The 19,386-nt window shown below is 38.5% G+C and overlaps 1 protein-coding gene across 1 annotated transcript in view; it reads right to left on the reverse strand.

The window, feature by feature from the left end:
* FBN1 (fibrillin 1) overlaps positions 1-19,386 on the reverse strand; it is a 254,403-nt gene that overhangs the window by 16,537 nt on the left and 218,480 nt on the right. The window contains exons 48-59 of the mRNA XM_004448075.5: positions 18,481-18,609; positions 17,450-17,569; positions 15,184-15,309; positions 11,343-11,492; positions 10,887-10,952; positions 10,531-10,647; positions 8,604-8,723; positions 6,866-6,988; positions 5,739-5,870; positions 2,101-2,226; positions 1,328-1,534; positions 165-290 (exon numbers count right to left, since the gene is read on the reverse strand). Of these exons, the coding sequence (XP_004448132.2) occupies positions 165-290; positions 1,328-1,534; positions 2,101-2,226; positions 5,739-5,870; positions 6,866-6,988; positions 8,604-8,723; positions 10,531-10,647; positions 10,887-10,952; positions 11,343-11,492; positions 15,184-15,309; positions 17,450-17,569; positions 18,481-18,609 (1,542 nt within the window). The remainder of the gene's footprint in view (positions 1-164; positions 291-1,327; positions 1,535-2,100; positions 2,227-5,738; positions 5,871-6,865; positions 6,989-8,603; positions 8,724-10,530; positions 10,648-10,886; positions 10,953-11,342; positions 11,493-15,183; positions 15,310-17,449; positions 17,570-18,480; positions 18,610-19,386) is intronic.

Genomic DNA, 19,386 nt, shown 5'->3' on the forward strand with positions numbered 1-19,386 from the left:
CTCTGTTTTATGCTTCTCTTAAGGTTTAACCTTTGGTCATTTTCCTATGGAATTACACAGGTTAAGGTAAGGGCCTACAAAGAATTTTAGTTTGGGGATTTTATTTTTTGCTTGCCCAAACCTAACATTTCCACTAGGAATAACACCAGAAACAGAACACTTACCCACACAGGCAGTCCCAGTTATATCTGGAGTGTAGCCAGTTTTACAAGTGCAGTGATAGGATCCTCTATCATTGATACATTCCCCATTTCGACAAACGTCATGAATAACCTTGCATTCATCGATATCTGAGATTTAATTAAAATAAATAAAATAATAAAGATATAAAATGGACAGAACTTACTGCATGGTGAGGCACCAGTACAAGTACACCCCAAGTGAGTTTTTAGCTGTTGATTGCCAGGTTTTATACCGACAGTTGGGTGTACCTGATCTTTTCAAGTTTGCTTTGAAATGTAATTTAGTACACCCACACTGGTCTCAAGAAATGTGTCTTTTTCCGCCACCTCATTTTCACCTCACGTCCTCCAAAGAATGATAAATAGCTTTTGGTTATGCCATCTTATCTGCCCGCTTCTGTCTTTTCCCACACTCACTTCAGTTATTCCACTTTCAGCCACATCTTTCTAACATGAATAGAAATTATTCTTAAGCTCCTTCTTTCCCTCCTGCTTACAGTGCCCTCCCAAAGAGTTCCAGAAATCTCTCTCTTTTTCTCAGGCTTTTTATAAATTGAAAACAATTACAGTTACTGCTGGTAACCAGAGGAAAAGAACTGGTGATAGGCCTGGAAGTCTCCCTCCGAGCTGCCTCAGACATTTGTGACAGTCGCCTCAAATTTCTCTAATTAAAGTAGCTTGTGCTTTTGTCAGATGCAATTATGTTTAATTGCCAGGATACCAGCACTGTTTATACTTCTTTTATGCAGTCAATTCCAGCCACCGTTATGAGTTAAAATATGTATTTATTGACTTGTTTGGGAATTTACTGAACCCTTATTTCAAGGTTAGTCTAAAAATTATATTCTGGTAGCCACAACTGACTTACAACTTCCATTTAAAATGTTGGGGACTCCTTTTAATGCAGACACAGAGACCCAAGCACAACTTAATAGGAGGGCCAGGGACAACTTGGCAGTGTGGCTTTGAATGTCTAAAAATACCATAATGAAGAACTGTTGGCCTCAACTATACAACTGAGCCTCGACCCATACTGTGGCTTCCATATTCTCATCTTTCTTATAAAACAATGGGATTCCCTGACAAGAACTTTCACAACAAAAGTAGGCACGCCATTGGTCAGACATCAGAACATAATGAAGTACCTGCTCCATTGGTCATAAAACCTCGGCCATGGGGGCAGAGTTTTTTGAAAGCCACGGTGCCTTGGAAAGGGCAGATCTCACAGTGTGGCCCCCAGCCTCTCCCACCATCACAGCAGCATTCAGACTTTGTGACGGGGTTCCTGTTGCTCGAGCCGATCTGACACATGTTCTGCAGCACCTCCGTGAAGCAGTACCCTTCCCGATTGTCTAGAAGGGACATTATATTGCAGAGAGGATTTTGAGAAAGGGACTTTTATAAGTGTAACAGGAGAGTAATAATTTGGTCAGAAAAAGGATGTAGCACTTTACCCTGGATGAGAAGGAGCGAGAAGGGGAAGCTGGAAACAGCAGAAGAAAGAAAGGATGGTATCTGAGGGAAACGAACGAGACAAGCATATCAGTAAGTAGCCAGAGAGGCATTGGCCTAGACAAGGTTATAACTCTATTTGCTCCCAGACATATGGGGAAATAGTTGTGCTATTGAGAAGGACCCGCAGAAAAGCATATTGAAACTGATGCCGATCACCAGGGGCTTAAAAAGGCAGCCAAGAAAGAAATTCCAAACAAGTGATTCATTGATACAATTAGCAAAGGAAGAATTTAGTTGCAGGGTGGTGCTAAGCCCAAAGGACACAGAGTCACTGAGTCATCTCCAAAATATGAATGCTTTTAACCCTTCCTCAAATCTGACATGTTTACTTATTTCAAGTAAAAGGCCTGGGTTTAAAGGTCCCAGAAAGGAGGCAGAGGTTACAGAAGCCTCCTGCACTCACCAAGGCACTCGTCCTGGGTGGGGCTGGCCGTGAAGCCGTCGTTGCACTCGCAGGTGTAGCTCCCCCGCGTGTTGAGGCAGCGCCCGTTCTCGCAGATCCCAGGCTTGGTCTGACATTCGTTCTCATCTGTTCAGTGTAAGGGAAGGACCAAAAACAAAAGGGTTCACCTGGCTGCTGTGCAGAAGGATGGCTCTTTTCTTTCTTTCTTTTTTTAAAAACTCAGGTTCTAAAGGGTGTCCTGCTAAAATCCTTCCCCCCGGCTCCCCAGCCACCCAATTCCCCTCCCTGGAGGCAACCAATGTTGCTGTTAGTTTCTAATGTATCCTTCCAAAGATGGATTATGCATGTAAAAGTAAAAGCAGATGCTTACGCCTGTGTGCATCCACCCACCTCTTAAAAACATAGTTGATAGCATTTTTAAGTACATAAACATAACTGATACCATTTTATGTAACACACTTTTCCACTTGATAATACTTAAGCCTTTCTATGTCAGTGCATAAAGAAGATTCCAAAAGGATTATTTCAAGTGATGACAAGAAACCATTATAGTTAAAACATCAGAAAAATGTCAGCGATGGTCAGTCTTGACCGGGAGGAGTCTGTCTGGACCAGGCGTTCTTAGTCAGGGGTCCATAAGCTTGAACAGAAGTTTAAAAAAACATTATTCTTGTGGGGACATGTTGGTCCAGGTGTGATATATTTATTAAATAATATACAATACAGTGTGGGTTTAGTAAGAGGTCCGTGGTTTTCACCTAACTGGCAATGGGGTCCATGGAATACAAAGGTTAAGAACCCCTGGTCTAGACTAATCTTCAGAGTCAATACTATCTCTATCATAATTTTTTTTTAGGTACTGGGGCCAGGAATTGAACTTGGGACCTTGTATGTGGGAAGCCGGCACTCAACCACTAAGTGCTCAACCACTACGCCACATCATTTCCCCTGAGTTGGTTTTTTCGTTTGTTTGCTTGTTGTTGGTTTGTTTTTTTCCCTTAGGAGGCACTGGAACCAAACCTGGACCTCCCATATGGGAAGCAGGTGCTCAAATGCTTTAGCCACATTCACTCCCCTATCAAATATTTTAATAATATTAAGATAATAACCATAATTGTCTCCTTAGTTAAACATTAAAATGGTTGGAAACTCTTAGAGTTATCTGAAGATTATTTTAAAAGGTCACAGAGTAATTTGCCTAGGTGTTTCTCATCATTAGAGAATAGTTCAGAGTCTCTGAGACAGCGATTTCATTATGAGACTAGAGAGAGTCAGAAGGTAACATCTAGAACAGTGTTAAAACAGGTTAAAAATCTTGATTCCCACCCAAAAAAAAGATCCCAATGCCTGGACCATCCATAGAAGCAGAGGTCAGGAAGACTTTTCTGAAAGGACCAGATAGTAAATATTTCTGGCTTTGTGGGCCATCTGGTCTCTGTTGCAACCTGTTGACTCTGCTGTTGTAGCACAAAAGCAACCATACACAATATGTTGATGAACGGGTATAGCTATGTTCCAATAAACTTTATTTACAAAAACAGGTGCCGGGGTTCCTCAGGAAGCTAAATATATAAATGCCATATGATACGGCAATCCCTCTACTGGTAAGGAATAGATCCAGAAGAACTGAAAAAAGTGATGTGAAAAGACAATTTGCACACCAATGTTCATAGTGACATTATTCACAATTGCCAAAAAATGAGAGCACCCAAGAATTCATCAACCAATGAATGGAAAAACAAAATGTGGTATATACACACAATGGAATATTATGCTGCTATAAGAAAAAATGAAAGTGGGACACATATTATAATATGAATGAACCTTAAGGCCATTATGCTAAGTGAATAAAGCAGACACAAAAGGACAAATATTTATGGTTTCATTAATATGAACTAAACCTGAAGAACATACACATAGAGTTTTAACACAGAGAATAGATTACTAGGAGACAGGATGAGGGCTGAGAAGGGGTACTGACGTTTAATGTAGGTAGAATTCTTTTCTTTTAGGAGGTACCAGGGATCAAACCCAGGACCTCATACATGGGAATCACGCACTCAACCACTGAGCCACATCTACTCCAATGAGAGTTGGCTTTTTGTTTGTTTGCTTGCTTGTTTATTTTGTTTTTAGGAGGTACCAGGGATCAAACCCAGGACCTTTACATGGGAATCAGGTGCTCGACCACTTGAACTACATCCACTACTGTGTATAGAATTTTTAATTAACTTGACTGTAAAAGTTTGAAAATGGATAGAGTTGATGGTAATACATTATAGTGAGTATAACTTACACGGCTGGTTTATAAATGGGACTGTGGCTGAAAGGGGTAGTATAGGGACATAAATGTCAATTGAAAGAAAGCTAGAGAATAATCTAGGGATTGAATAACATAGTGAACCAGGAGGTGGATGAGGATTGTGGTTAATGGTACAAATACAAGAATGTTCTTCTACGAACTAGAACAAACGTATGTCATTATTACAAGGTGGTAAGAATATGGTGATACATGAGAAAAATACAATTTATGTAACTTATGGACTACAGTTAACAGCAATATTGTAATATTTCTTGTGTCATTGTCAAAGAAGATACTATATCAAAGCTAAATATTTATAATAGGGATGTATGGGATTTTTTTCTTTTGCACTAAGGAAAGTGTTCAAAAATTTACTGAGGCGATGACTATACAACTCTGTGATGAAAGGAAGGGCCACTAAGTGTACAAGGCATGGGACCACATAAAACAGTGAACCATGTGGCAAAAGATGGACTATGGTTAACAGTACAAATATGAGAGTGTTCTCTCATGAGCTATAACGAAAGTACAATACTAATACATGGTGTTAATAATAGGGGGTGTACAGGGAAAAAAAACCAAATGTAAACCGTAGTTAGTGGCAATAGTCTGATGATGTTCTTTCATAATCTATTATCAAATGCTCCATAACAATGTAAAGTGTTGTGGAGGGATGATGCATGGGAATTCTGCACATTATGTACGAATTGTTTTGTAAGCTCACAGCTTCATTAATAAAAATATATATTAAAAATAATAAGATAAAATAAAATAAAATGTTTAAAAACCAGGTGCAAGGCCAGGTACTTTGCCAAACCCTGGTCTAAAGGTGTGATTTTCAATGCTGGATCCACATCGGAATCATGTGGAAAGCTTTAAAAAATACCAGGGCCAGGCCCCATTTGACTCAAGACTAATTTCTCTGGAGGTAGATCCCCTTGGTTTAAAGAGTCTCCTAGTTCAGAGAGACCTGACATTAGTACTCAGTGCCATGGCTCTCAGCAAAGCTGGAGCAACTGGGAGGCAGTCCAATGTGGGGAGAGAGCTGACTCTCCCACCCACACAACAAATGAATATAAAAATTCAAGAAAAGAAATGGAGAAAACACTTGGTGTTCCATTCCGGGGAGCAAGTTGGGCTGAGAAAGGAGATAAAGCCCAGCTCAGAAGACTGAATGACAGTAGTCATAGAATTCATAGATAATCAAGAGGAAGGTTTTCCATGGAAAGTCATGACATAGAAGAGAGGCAAATGGTTTCAGCCAAGAACACAAAACCAACAAGTCCTTTCTAGCACCTCTGACTCACATAAACTCCTTCCACAGGGATTCACTTACCTATGCAGGCTTCTCCATCGGGTCTCCGCTGATAGCCAGGTCCACAGATGCACATGTAAGTACCGATGAGGTTCTTGCATTCCATTTGTTTTTCAGCACAGTCATGTTTCCCCTCTTCACACTCATCCTCATCTGTAAAGAATGTACAATCACAGATTTTATAAAGGAAGCTGCATTAACTACATGTCTTTTAAAAATAAAATGGCATTTGGTAACCAATTTTCACTTGTTATTTCAGTGCTGGCCTTTATGCCTTTTGCATTTTTTTGATGTTGGCTCCTGAAAATGGGGTTGTCTTTTCTCCACTTTGAACTTGAATCATAACATCAATCTCTTTTTGATGAATTGAACTGAAAAGGTTTTGTACAAAAATTTCATAATATAACCATATATTATAACATATAATAGGATCATAATTACAATGTAATAATTAACCAGAGGTTTTATTAAATGATAATTATAATACAATAATTTTAATATTGTAATATTAGGGAATATTATATATAATAGTAATTATTATTATATAACTAAAGTTTTGGTGTTTCTACTTTGATGAAAAGAGAAGCATCCACAAATACCTTATTCTCTACCTGCTTTTCCCACCTTTACTTCCTATTCTTTGGAACAGGGTAGATCTTCCTTATTTTTTACTTTCATACCCACTGCGTTTTCCTTTTTCTTTATTCTCTCCCTTTACATTATCTAACCTGAGAAACTTGGATTTTAAAATCTTCCCACCTTCAAGCACAATCATATTTAAACCATTTTAAGAGAACAGGTGTCTCCTTATTTTAGACCCGGGGAGAGGCAAATCAGAAATTCCTCAAGAGCTTATTCAGTTTTGTTAAATTGATCCTACTTCAGTTCCCTTTTTTTAAGATGCCTACCATGGCATAGGCATGAAATACATAGTGAACTAATAAAGGATCCCCAATTCAGCTTGATGATGCTGGGGGAAGGGTGGCAGTGACAACCCCCATGTTATCCACAGAGTGAAGAAGCATGCCCCAAGCCCCACCCAGCCTCCACCAATGGAAGATTTGTAGGAAGCATATACCATATGCCATATGCCATAAAGAAAGAGCTGGGGCTCTCTGGTTAGATGACTGTGAACATGGATGTCTCACCTTTGCACATCCTCCTGTCTTCTCTCAGAATGTATCCAGTGGGACATTTGCATTCATATGACCCATAAGTGTTTACACATCGGAAGGCACAGAGCAGAGGATTCTGGGCACACTCATTTATATCTGCAGCAGATGGTAGTGAGAAAATAATGGAACACAAGCAGCAATAAAATAAGGAACCTGCTTTTTTAAAAAGTTGAGAGACTTCATTGCTTTAAACAAGGATAGACCAAGCAATCTCTGATTTTCAGGGGAATTATAAGTGAGTTGATTACTTTATAATTGATAATGTTGGGTGACTATACATCTTAGATCTCCCAGCACAGTACTAGTTTATGCTTTTTGTCCTGGTATAATTACTAATTATTATTTAGGTGGATGATAAATTATAGGCCACCCTACATATAAGAGATTTTCCTGAAATTCTGCCTCTGGAACCTCAAATTGATGATTTTCTATTCTCTAAAGTCATATTGAGAGGGTATCAGTTTTATACCATTCAGTCAACACAGCTGCAAAGTGAGCTGTTGTCTGAATAAAGCTGACCCCTCCAATATCATTAACCAACTCCCTTAACACCCTGCTGCCCCCTTTAAAGGAGGCCCTGTGAAATAACTGCAATTCCTCTGTCCAAACAAATGGTATTTTGGATCACATTACACTCACGGAGATACTTAATTCACATAGAAGCTCAGGTTCTATCCTTCAATAAACACAATTATAGCATGAGGAATGGACAAAAATGATATCTGTCAATTTCAAACTGAAAGCATCTGAATGTGCTTGGGAAAAGCAGGGTTTAAAGAGACCATCTCTATTATCATGTTGCTCTGCAAGGCCAATGATGCTGACTGGGAGCATCAGTGAGATGCCAGATCATGATTTAGTCACAACCTTCAGAGATACACCAACAACTCCAACAGCGGATATCGATGGGTCATAGCTCTAGTGAAAAGCTTACTTTAATACCAACGGTATCTTTGCTCTTTACCTCCCCCTTCATTTTTTTTTTCTTGTTCAGTGGTTCTCAGCCTGAGAGTTCTGGTTAAAACACAGATGACTGGGGCCCACCCCACTCTTAGAGTTTCTCTGCTGATTCAGGAGATCCGGGATGGGGCTACAATTTTGCATTTCTAACGAGTTCTCAAGTGATGCTGATGCTGCTGGTCCAGGGACGACACTTTGAGAACCACTATTCTAGCGCCCCCCTTTCCTTCTTCACCATGTATCCTACCAGGCATACTGGGTAGACAGTTTTCAGATACTTATATTGAATAGGTAATCTCTTTAGCTGTGATCGCCCCCCAGCGAACAGGATGTTGGTGGGTATCGCAGTGTGCACGTGTTTCTATGAGTAGAGAAGAGGAAAAGATAGAGAGAGAGAAGGAAAAGAAAGGGATCATGGTAGAAGAAAAAAATTGAAGGGGAAAATAGAAAATAAGAAAGGAAGTAGTTAACAAGAAGGGAGTTTTATTCAAATATAAGTAGCAGGGAGACACCACCAAGGGTATACTTCATGACGTATGACATGCCTTGTGTCATGAGCCATCTGCACCATTGTTGGATACTCCCTGCAGAGAGAAGGCCACACAGAAAAGAAACGAAGAAATGACACATCAGGCCCAGATGTTCTTTATTCTAAACACCCTAAGTGGTATTTAATATTAAGAATTGTAATCAACCAACTGCTATTCCCACAATCAGATCTTGTAACCAATTCTATGTTTAAGAGGCTTACCTTCACAAGTCATCATTGGACCAGGCTCAAATCCCTCCTCACAGGTGCATTCAAAACCTCCAATCACATTCTTGCAGGTTCCATTTCCACAAGGATTGCCCACGGAACATTCATCAGTATCTGCAAGTGAACAGGAGTGTATGCAACAACTGATGCATTGAGGTAAAATGGACTTGGTCTTGGATAATACCTTTCATGCTATGAGTATTTTAGTCTATAGTGTCTCATTTTGTTCTCATCTGGTCTGTGCCTTGTTATCACAGATTTATAGCCATGAAAATTGACTTGCTCAAGGACTCCAAATGGGAGTGACAGTGACAGTAGCTGGAGTGACAATGACAGTATCTGGCTCATACAGTATTCTTTTCCATTAGTTTCCCCAGTATCCCACATTATGCACAAGTAAATCCTCTACTGGGAATAGATTCTTTAAGGGTTAAAACATAAATCCTCTCACCAGTCAAATTTTTTTGCTTATTTAAAGCTGGAAATACATCTCCAGTTTGGCCTTACATTACATCACTCTCCAAGAAGCCTTAAACATGATGGATTTTTGCCAGATATAAAATAGAAGACTAAACTTATGCAAAATAAGAGACCAAGGGTTAAGCAAAATTAATACACTGGATAAAATCAAGATTCAAGTAGAATTTGTTGATTCTGTTGAAACCAGATGGTTTACATTAGTCAGAAGGAAGACTAAAAAGAAGTATGTTTAGGGTTTGATCTCTCTAAACAACTGTGGAGAGTGAACTAGTCTTACTAGGAAGACTTGAAAAAGTATATATGCCTCCTAACCATCCATTTAGAATACTCACTGTTCCTATTCTGACACAGCCCTTGGGAAGAATGTCTTCCCTTGGGAAAGGAAAACTGTTGAAAGATAACACTGTTATTTTAGTTTTCGAGGGGACAGAAGAGTAATGGGCTACAGTAAAGGGTTATATCTTATGTTGTCAGGTTTTCAAGTCTGAAGGCAAGAGGATGCGATGGAGAGAACATGGGGAAGGAGGCTCATTTCTCAGGTACACAGTAGCAGTAACTATAGATTCCAAAAAGTAAAAAGACTAGCTTTATTTGCTTTGTTTCTGCTTTTAAATTTTATTTCACTGTCAAGAATATAATTTCCTTTCAAGTAAATCACAATACCATTGCTTTTTAGAGCTGTGGGGGTAGTTAGAAATAATTTAGTTCACCTGCAAACCATTATATTCTAAGCCCTAGAAAAGCAAAAGGACTTGTTTAAGCAACCACAGCTATAGCTGGGCTTGAAATCTCCATGTACTAATTTCTTGAATGGAAAGAACACCTTCTAATCTACACAGCATCTATGCTATTATTAAATCAGTTTACAATGAACTACGTTGGAACCCTTGCACAAATAACATATAGTACATGCATATGACTTGGAGTTAATATGAATCTATAATATGGTCAATCATAGCCATTCTTTGACATTTTAAGAAGAAGATTAAAACATGAAGAATTTATACTGGGTACATAGCCCTTCTGTCTGCCAAATGGAATAAAATCCAGATACATTTAAAAAATTTTATATACTGAGAAATAAGAAGACTATGGCCATTAAAATTTTTCTTTTAATTTCACAACCTTCATTACAATGTTCTCTTTTCCACTATCCCTTCACACGTGTCCAGTGTCTGCCTGCCCCCAATAAAGTGTATATTGTAAGCAAGGAAGGCCCAAGTCTGCTTTGCTCACTGCTACAGCCCCAGAGAGTAGCAGTGCGCCTGGTACAAAGTGGGGATTCAGTGAATATGGCTAAATTAATGAATTTATTTAAATTAATGAATGGATAAATACTTATTACTGTTCCATTTTGGTATTTCTTCCTTCCAGCATGAATGCTGTATAGCTTAATTTCTAATTTGCAGAATCCCAACAGAAAAGACCAACTTTTACTCACCCACACATTCATTCCCCTCTAGAATGTAACCAAAAGGACACTCGCAGCGATAGGAGCCATCCGTATTGATGCACTGCCCATGTTTACAGACATCAGGCTCTTTGCACTCATCCATATCTTAAGCAAAGGAGGAAAAAATTGTGATTTACAAGGTACTTTAAAAAAAAATAAAAACACTTCAGTGTTTAATCAATGGAACACCTAAATATCTAATTGGTATCCAAACAAAAAGGCAAAATGGTAGAGTTTAATTTTCCAAGATAGGTGTGGAAGAATAACAACAACTGTTCAAAGGGTAAGGAAGAGGCTGGTTGAGACTATTAAGAAAAGCTGACAACTCAGCACAGTCCACTCACCCACTGCTGAATCATCAGGTCCCACAATGATTCCACTTCCATAGGGACAGATCTGGCGAAAGGCCTCTGCAGTGGAGACACACACTCATTAATCCAACGATACACTTGTTAATACCAACGGCAGTTAGCCATAGTCTCCTCCCCAAGCCTTCTGTGGTGGTCAAATTGCCACATGCTGCCCTATTGAGAAATGATGAACCAGACAACCCTAGAAGCCAGAGAAAGTTAGCAAGGCTCCCAAAGTGGTTGTGCCTATTCCTTGGAAGGCTCTGATTCACAGCATAATTAAAAAAGAACATACCTAGCTCCTGAGAAAAATAACTTTTAAAGAATATTTTAATTAGATTTACAATAAAATTGAATTGTCCCATTATCTTTAAGGCCTATAACCTTACTTATTGCATGGCCAGGCTGCACCTTGAATGGTCCAGAGAGAAATGCAGATGAAAGACATACCATCAGGTTCAGTGGGGCACAGCTCACAGGGATCTCCCCAACCTTCGCCCTTCAAGGCACAGCAGCATTCTTGTTTGGAGTGATTTCTGGATTTGGGTGATGAGCACTTTCCTCCTTCAAACTTTGCATAACAGTAGCTCATTCGCAAATCTGCAGGATAAATTAATGATAACCTTCAGTTGATTTCCCCACTAAATCTTTATTGTATAATATTGAATAAGAAACTACCCACTATATTAAATGTGCTCTCCTCTCATTACCATAGCAATGCTCCTTAAGTGGTTAACTATAATAACTGAGCTGATATCATAAAGTCGTAGGTAACTTCTGTAGTGAGATCTAATGAACAAGTCCATGTGGCTTTAACTATGTGATGTGAGTGATAAAATTCAATACTGTCACTCTTCAAAATTGATATCCATTAGGGACTTCAGGATTGGAATATTCACAGATGAAATCAATCACAAATTCCCTTCATTGAGTACTTTGCTTGCAACACGTTTTGGATAACATTTGGTGAGAACCCTGGGTCAAGGTAGCCTTCAGTTTTTGTACTTACTGTGATATGATACTTTGTTGTTTATTCTGAGTCCCCTAAGCCTGAGCCAACTTAAAACTGCAGATCCCAAGCATAGAGCAAATAAAGAGGTGGCAACTTTGTAAACTGACGAAAACACAATATAAGGGTTTCACATTGAAACAACTCATTGAGTTCCTGGCTACACATGTATGAGGGACTTTCTGCAGATCTCAGACACACATAGCCATGGGCAATGTTAAATTTTCAACTGCAGCTTCTTTAGCTCAACAGAGAAAGGAAGGAAAGAGAATGGCAGGGAGGTGAATGGGTGGGAGGGAGGGAGAATAAACCTTCTTTCAAAGAAAGTATTTCTTTAATATCAATTATTGCTTAGTGGCACCAAACATGGAAGACAGGTCAGTTCATACAAAATTCTTTAATATTGCTTGGCATTATTTTAGAAACTGACTTTCCCAATATTTTTACAGAAAACTGGGTGACTCAAAAAAGAGAGCTCATCCAAGGGCCTGGAGTGTGATTTCCCTCAAAAACTCTGCTCTCATAACACAAGCTAAAATCTGCAGGTGTTAAGGAAATGCTTTCATAGCCATTTTGAACAATTCCTTTTTTTTTTATGACTGACCAGGCCTGCTTTTTATTCTCTCCTGTCACTGCTTTTAAATTTCAGTTAATATAATATCATAGATACCAATTTTGTTTAGAAAATTTCACCACCTCTTATTCTTACAACTGACAAGAGAGAAAATAATTGACTTGCCAACATTTCATGAGTCAAATTAAATATCTACCTATAATCTATATTGCCTATCAAATATACAAAGCCCTGGTAAGACAAATTCAGCAGGACTCCCAAATAAACTTGTTCAACTCTTCATGGCTATCAACTCTTTTGGGAAAATTCTCTCTCTAGTTTTTACTCCCTTTTCACATCTTTTGTGTCCAGGACCTACCAGGTACTTTTCTATGAATTATTCTGAAAACCAAAGCAATAAGTTAATCCTTGCCTGGAGCATGATGTGTGTCATTCAAATTTATGCTTTGCTAAGAAGCTTCAAGATTTAACACTTATTCTTGGTGCTCATCTTGTGGTTTCTTTTATTCAAGTTCATTGTCACAATGTTTTGTGTTTTTCTGCCCTGTTTTTACATTTGCCTGCAACTGTCTAAAGATAAAATTCAGTAACTACTCACAATAATGTCTCAACAAATCATTTAAACCTTAATTGTCTCCTTTGTATCCTGCTTGTAACATGTTTCTTTTAAGCCTAGATACATGCATGTTCTTATATTGGTCTGTTAAAATTCTCATTCTCTTTTCATTTTATTGCTGACCATGCTCCATACCCCAGCCCTAACCTTCCCCCTCCCACCACATGCCTGCACTCCCCCCTCCCCAATCAAGGCATTATATAGAGAATCAAATGCATAAGTTTAAAGGGAACCTAAGTGACAAATTCGCTTCACTGAACTTGGCAAGAGGGGGTGGCTCATTTACAGCTGTGGCCTTCAGGTGACTCGGTCCACAGAGTTCCATGCCATTTGTTCTTTCAAAAATAGAATCCATGCTTCCATGGAATTTTCTTATTTTATGGTCAAAAGAAGCCTGACTCCTAATTTGTCATCTTACAAGGAAACCTCGGCTCTTAATTCTCTGGATTCAGCAAAATCTGTGCTCTGTGGGCAATTTATATTTCCTTGTGGTGATCCACTAGAATTGGTTTATTAATCAAAGATGCCTTGCATTGGGGGAGAGAGCTGTGCTCGCCACATGATTTAACCAGGGCTTGCACCCTAGGATGCCTGTTTACCAGCCCATCTGCAAAGAGCCCTTTAGGACCTCTGGAATTTCATCAGAACAACAAAAGTCACTTTCCCTGCTTACATTCCTCAATTCTGGCTCTGCCTCCTGGACCTGAGCATGTGGCAGGGCTGTTCACAGCTGGGCTGATTCTTCCTGCAGCATGAGCTTGCTCTGTGACAGGCCAGTGCAAATTGAATTAATAGTCTGAGTTTCCTCTGGCCTGCCACATCGGCAGATTCACACCTGGTTTCTCACTGCTTTCTTTCCAAACTCAGACCAAGCCAGAGGCACACAAAAACAAGGGAGTAGGAGTTCAAATTCATCTGGCTGGTCTGTACCATTTAGACAGAATATCTGTTTGCACCAAGTCCCACCTCAGAGGCAACCCTGAAATCCCTGGGGGCCTCTCACTCTAGCTCTGTGAGATTCCTCAATTTGCTACCTACAAAGATTAAACCATCCAGAGAATTCATCACTTCCACCCCCCCTCCCTGCCCTGTCACCCTTCTAAATACTGGGAAACAAAACGACCTGCTGAAAAGTGAAAAGTTAGACTATTATAATAACAAGAGTTTATAAAGGAACAAGTAATTAACAAAGCTTTTTCACATATTGAATAAGATTGACTGGGCAGGGAGGAAACTGAGTTTGGAAAAGGTTAAATGACTGCCCAAAAGACTAAACAGCATAAAAACGTCAGAGTTGAGATTCCCCCAGACCCAACTTCTGGACTCTTAAATTCAAAGCTTTTGCCTGAAATACCAGGAAAGAAATATAAATATATGTTTGTGGGTTTTTTTCTTATTGAATTTATTCAAATTGGTTTGTATAAGTAGATAGATGAAAACAGTTGCATTATTTAGAAATATCTAATAGTCCCCTTCTGGTACTTAAGCATTAAATGTATTAATATTATTCTTAAATTCAGGTTCCCAGTAGATTTTTTTTTTTTTTCATTTGAAAACCCACCTGGCAAGACCTTCAAAGTCCTTATTGAAACAATTCACAAGGATTATCCCTGAAAACAGAACATGGCCCAGCAAGAATACTGGTCAGCTAAAATTTACTTCTCTGTTTTCTTAGAGAACTCTTCTGTCCTAAGAGCATATGGGCAAATCTGCATTTTTCTGTCTGAAAGTTTTGCCCCATTTATCCAGGTGACCTCTTCAAGGCTGAGGCTGTGTCCTTGAATTTTCCCCAGGCTTTGCTGTATTCACTGGCTAATGGAGAGGCTAAGTGGCCTATCAGTAGCTGTGTTCTTAGAAAGAGATAGGTTTAAGTGCCAGGAAAGTTGTATAAGTAACCATAACTTGATGGATGAGCTTTTAACTATAAAAGTAAAGCAGATACTTCTGACATAAGGTAATTATGAGACATCTGGGTGAATGAAAATTCTCCATCTTCCTTTTACAAACAATCAGAGCTCATTCATGTTTTAAAAGAAAACCACAACAAATACACTCAGAGCAATAAAAGTCCAAAGTCTTCAAAAGCACTAACCTTGGCATCTTCTTCCAGTGGAGGACAAAGAGAACCCTTCTGGACACAGACATTTGAAGCTGCCTTCAGTGTTACTGCAAGTGCCCAAGGCACAAATTTCTGGTTCTTCAACACACTCATCAATATCTAAAAGAATTACACATGTCAAAGTCAAAGCACAGAGGAGACACTGTCAGATACCAAATGCAAAATGAGGAAGTATAAAGTGCAACTGACCTTCAAAACTGCCAGCAATAAAAACATGCACCTGCATCATAATGCTGTGAGCTGGACTACTAAATTGTGATGGCTTTTTCAAAATGAGTTTTGACAGTTCTTGATATACAAATGGAATCTGCAAGTGTCTTCTAAGGGGTGCCATGAGAAACTTTTCTTAGCCAAACTGAGTTCTGCTTGGCTATTTAGAAAAGTAGTGATTATTTCATACCACCTTAAGCTAGGAAAGCAGCAAGAAATCAGAGTCCTACCTTATCATTTTACCGTAAGTGGAAGTGCTGGGATTTTACATATGTTGACATAAATCTAGGCCACTGAACCAAATTTATTTTTCTCCACCTCATTCAATGCTTTTCCCAATTCCCCATGCTATAGTCCTAAAACTAAGAATTTTACAAGAACACCAATAATCTTAAAAATTATGCAAGACAAACTAAAGATATCAGAGAAGATGAGGTTCTAACCTCTCATTTACAGGATAATTTGTCTCAACTCACAAAAATATCCTCTTCATAGAGCAGAGGATGTATTTTTTCTTTCATCTTACAGATAATAAGAACGAGATACATTTAGATTGTGGCATCTTTCCTTCACTATTTCCTACTTTAAAACATCTTAGCTACTACAAAGGAGATGGAAGAATGGTTCAGCCATGAAGTTGTGAATGGCTTGGACAACCATATTCCTGGTTTGCCTGAGAGAGGCAAACTTATGCCGTTGGCCAGGCTTGATTATTAGTAGTACCCTTTTCACTTTCAAAATTGTCTTGGTTTGATCAATAATTTACATGGTCACCCTTCTTACAGAAAATGTATGTCCACTCTATTCTGACAAACTCACCCATCTTTTCTCCCTGACTTTCAGTGGGAATTTGTAGTGAAGAAAATAATAAATCTTGACTCGAAACCATGTTATTTTTATGGAAGTATTTTTTTCAACAAAACACAAAACATCTCCTGTGTTTTGGGGCCCTCCCTTTCTCTTCACATGTTTGTGCAAAGAGTTCTACCCACAGCAAAACGTATTTGCATTACTCAACTTTATTCTCAAGAGATCCAACTGAGGGGAAGTTAAGAAATTAACTCCATTATTTTGACTTAATATTTAAAATACCACACATTACGCATTCTAGAATTGTGTAATATAAAGGGGTTTTCTTTCTGTACATTGCAAAATTAGCCTCTTCATCACTCTATGTTACTAGGTTGTGTTTAAAATTGTGTTGTTTCCTGTAGTTCATTAATGAATCTTAGCTGCTGGTACACTCCCTCTGCTTCCATGTTCAACTTCTTCTTAAAAGTCAGCTTTTGTAAAAATGCTCAATTACTCTGCTTGGGATATTGTTTTTTGTCATTGTTCTGATTCCAATATGATAGAAATTAGTTTGAAGGTGCCAACTTCTTAACAGTGGATAGAAAACTGAGAAAATGGGAAAATTTATTGTCTATTTGAGAGTTTATTTTTTCTTTCTGTACATCTCTATTATGTTCATTTTAGGGGAACTGTGTATTTACTGTGGAGTGCATAAAGGCAATCTTTAATCAAAGTAAAATAACATTTTAAATAGTTTGCATTTAGTACTAACTTCAATAAAATGTTTCCATTTAGAATATATCACTTGATTGTGATTTAAAATATATATAATAAAATTATATAGCCACATTCATCAAATCTGGAATGTGGTCATTTAATGATTGCAACTGGAATCAGTAAGTTATTTTTAGCTGTAATCCACTGGAATTTGGAAATGTGCAATTCATGAATACTGCAAGTGGGACATGGTAATTTCACCAGCTATATAAAAGCCCAGTGAATGAGTAAGGGTCATATGACCACCCAAACGCCTAGAGCAAAACAACTTTGGCAGAAATTCATTTGAGAATTTGATTTCTTATTTTTTCATCTAAAGATGAGGTCACAAGTCACACCTTTTGGACTTGTTTCTGAGCGAACATTCCAAAACGAAGATACCATCACGAAAGCTCTGACTTTGGTAATTCCAGGGTAGTGACCGATGCTGCTCATTTCCAAACACTGTCAACTTTCCTACCTTCACACTTGTCATTCTGCAGGCTGTATCCAGGTGGACAAATGCATCTGTAGGACCCATCCAGGTTCTGACAGGTGCCTGGAGCACACTTTCTAGGGTCCAGAAGACATTCATTGATATCTTAAAAAGAAGAAAAGAAACTGGAATCAAGTCAAAGAAATACAGAAAAAAAAAGTCCACCAGGAACAAAAATACAAGACTAATAAAAATAAACTTATCAGGGAAGCAGACTTGGCCCAATGGATAAGGCATCCGCCTACCACATGGGAGGTCCACGGTTCAAACCCCGGGCCTCCTTGACCCATGTGCACCTGGCCCATGTGCAGTGCTGATGCGCACAAGGAGTGCCGTGCTATGCAGGGGTGTCCCCCGCGTAGGGGAGCCCCACGCGCAAGGAGTGCGCCCTGAAAGGAGAGCCACCCAGCGTGAAAGAAAGTGCAGCCTGCCCAAGAATGGCGACGCACACACAGAGAGCTGACACAGCAAGATGGCGCAACAAAAAGAAACACAGATTCCCGGTGTCGCTGATAAGGACAGAAGCAGTCATAGAAGAACACACAGTGAATGGACACAGAGAGCAGACACCTGGGGGGGAAGGGGAGAAAGGGAGAGAAATAATTCTTAAAAAAAAAAAAAAACATAAATGGAAAAAAAAAACTTATCAGCTTTCTGAAGTGTGCAATTTAACAACAATATTTTATGTTGCCCACCACAAATTATTTCTAGAACAATATCATTTGAAAAGTCAGTGGGTATGAAGAATTTTAAGGATAACCAAAAGATTATAGGATTGAAGTATTTTGAAGAAAACATAATTGTTCTTTGAGAGTACAACTTAATTTTAAAGCTGGAAAGGGGAAAAGGTGATACTTTTATATGTATGTGTATATATATTTAAAAACTAAAAACAAAGTTTTAAAAGGCAGCACCAGTGTAGTTCTACTCTGGCTTTTCCTTCAGGCTTCCTGAGAAAGGACCGGGATAGAGACCGGACGATTCCTGCAGTGGGGGTCTTCCGAGGCTGTACTCACCCACGCAGGTTCTACCGTCTGGAGCCACCTCATAGCCTTCATTGCACTGACACTGGAAGGACCCCACCGTATTGATGCACTGGCCATTTCTGCAAAGGTTCCCATTTCCAGTTGCACATTCATCAACATCTGTCAAAAAATTAACCACTGATACATTGCAAAGAAAATATCACAATCCCAACAATGACGAAAATCTCTCAAGGGAAAAATATTTATTCTGAATTTCAGTGGCCTTTTCTGGCTCCATCAAACTAAGAAATTCCAATGAAGATGTAGATTGTAAAAAGAGATCTAGCTTTAAATACTGATCACAAATCTAACAACACAATTACCTTTATACTAATGAGGAAAAGATAATTTATATTGAAATTTTATATCATTTTCACCTGGATCTTCCATTAAATTTTATTTTTAAAGGCTAAAACTGAATTTACTAGTATACAATACAGCTGAGGGCATTATTAACTATTCTTGCTATTAGAAATATATAAAATTAGCGGCTAGCACAAGATTTGGTTCATTGCCCTTGCCTACATATAATAGCATGTTTTATAAGGTGGATTTTATCGATTCAATAATTAATTTCTTTTAACAGAGGCTCTAGTGAAATATTTGGACAAGGAGATCCACATTATTCCTCAATATATAATTTCTGTACAAAGAATCCCCTTTACATGCTTTAAAATATAATCAATTCAACTTATTTTGAAATTAACTTACTTTATAGCAAAACAGACATAAAAATTCTAATGAGCATTTCAAGAAAAGGAAAGGGTATGGGTACTATATTTGACATTTAATTAGCACATTATGTTTGGTGAATACACTAACCAATTTTTATGCACGAGATGGTATATATTTTAAAAAGACAGCTGGCACATTGGAGATGATGCTAATGATGAAGAA

Source organism: Dasypus novemcinctus, chromosome 3, assembly GCF_030445035.2.
Source record: "Dasypus novemcinctus isolate mDasNov1 chromosome 3, mDasNov1.1.hap2, whole genome shotgun sequence".
Taxonomy (NCBI): Eukaryota; Metazoa; Chordata; class Mammalia; order Cingulata; family Dasypodidae; genus Dasypus; species Dasypus novemcinctus.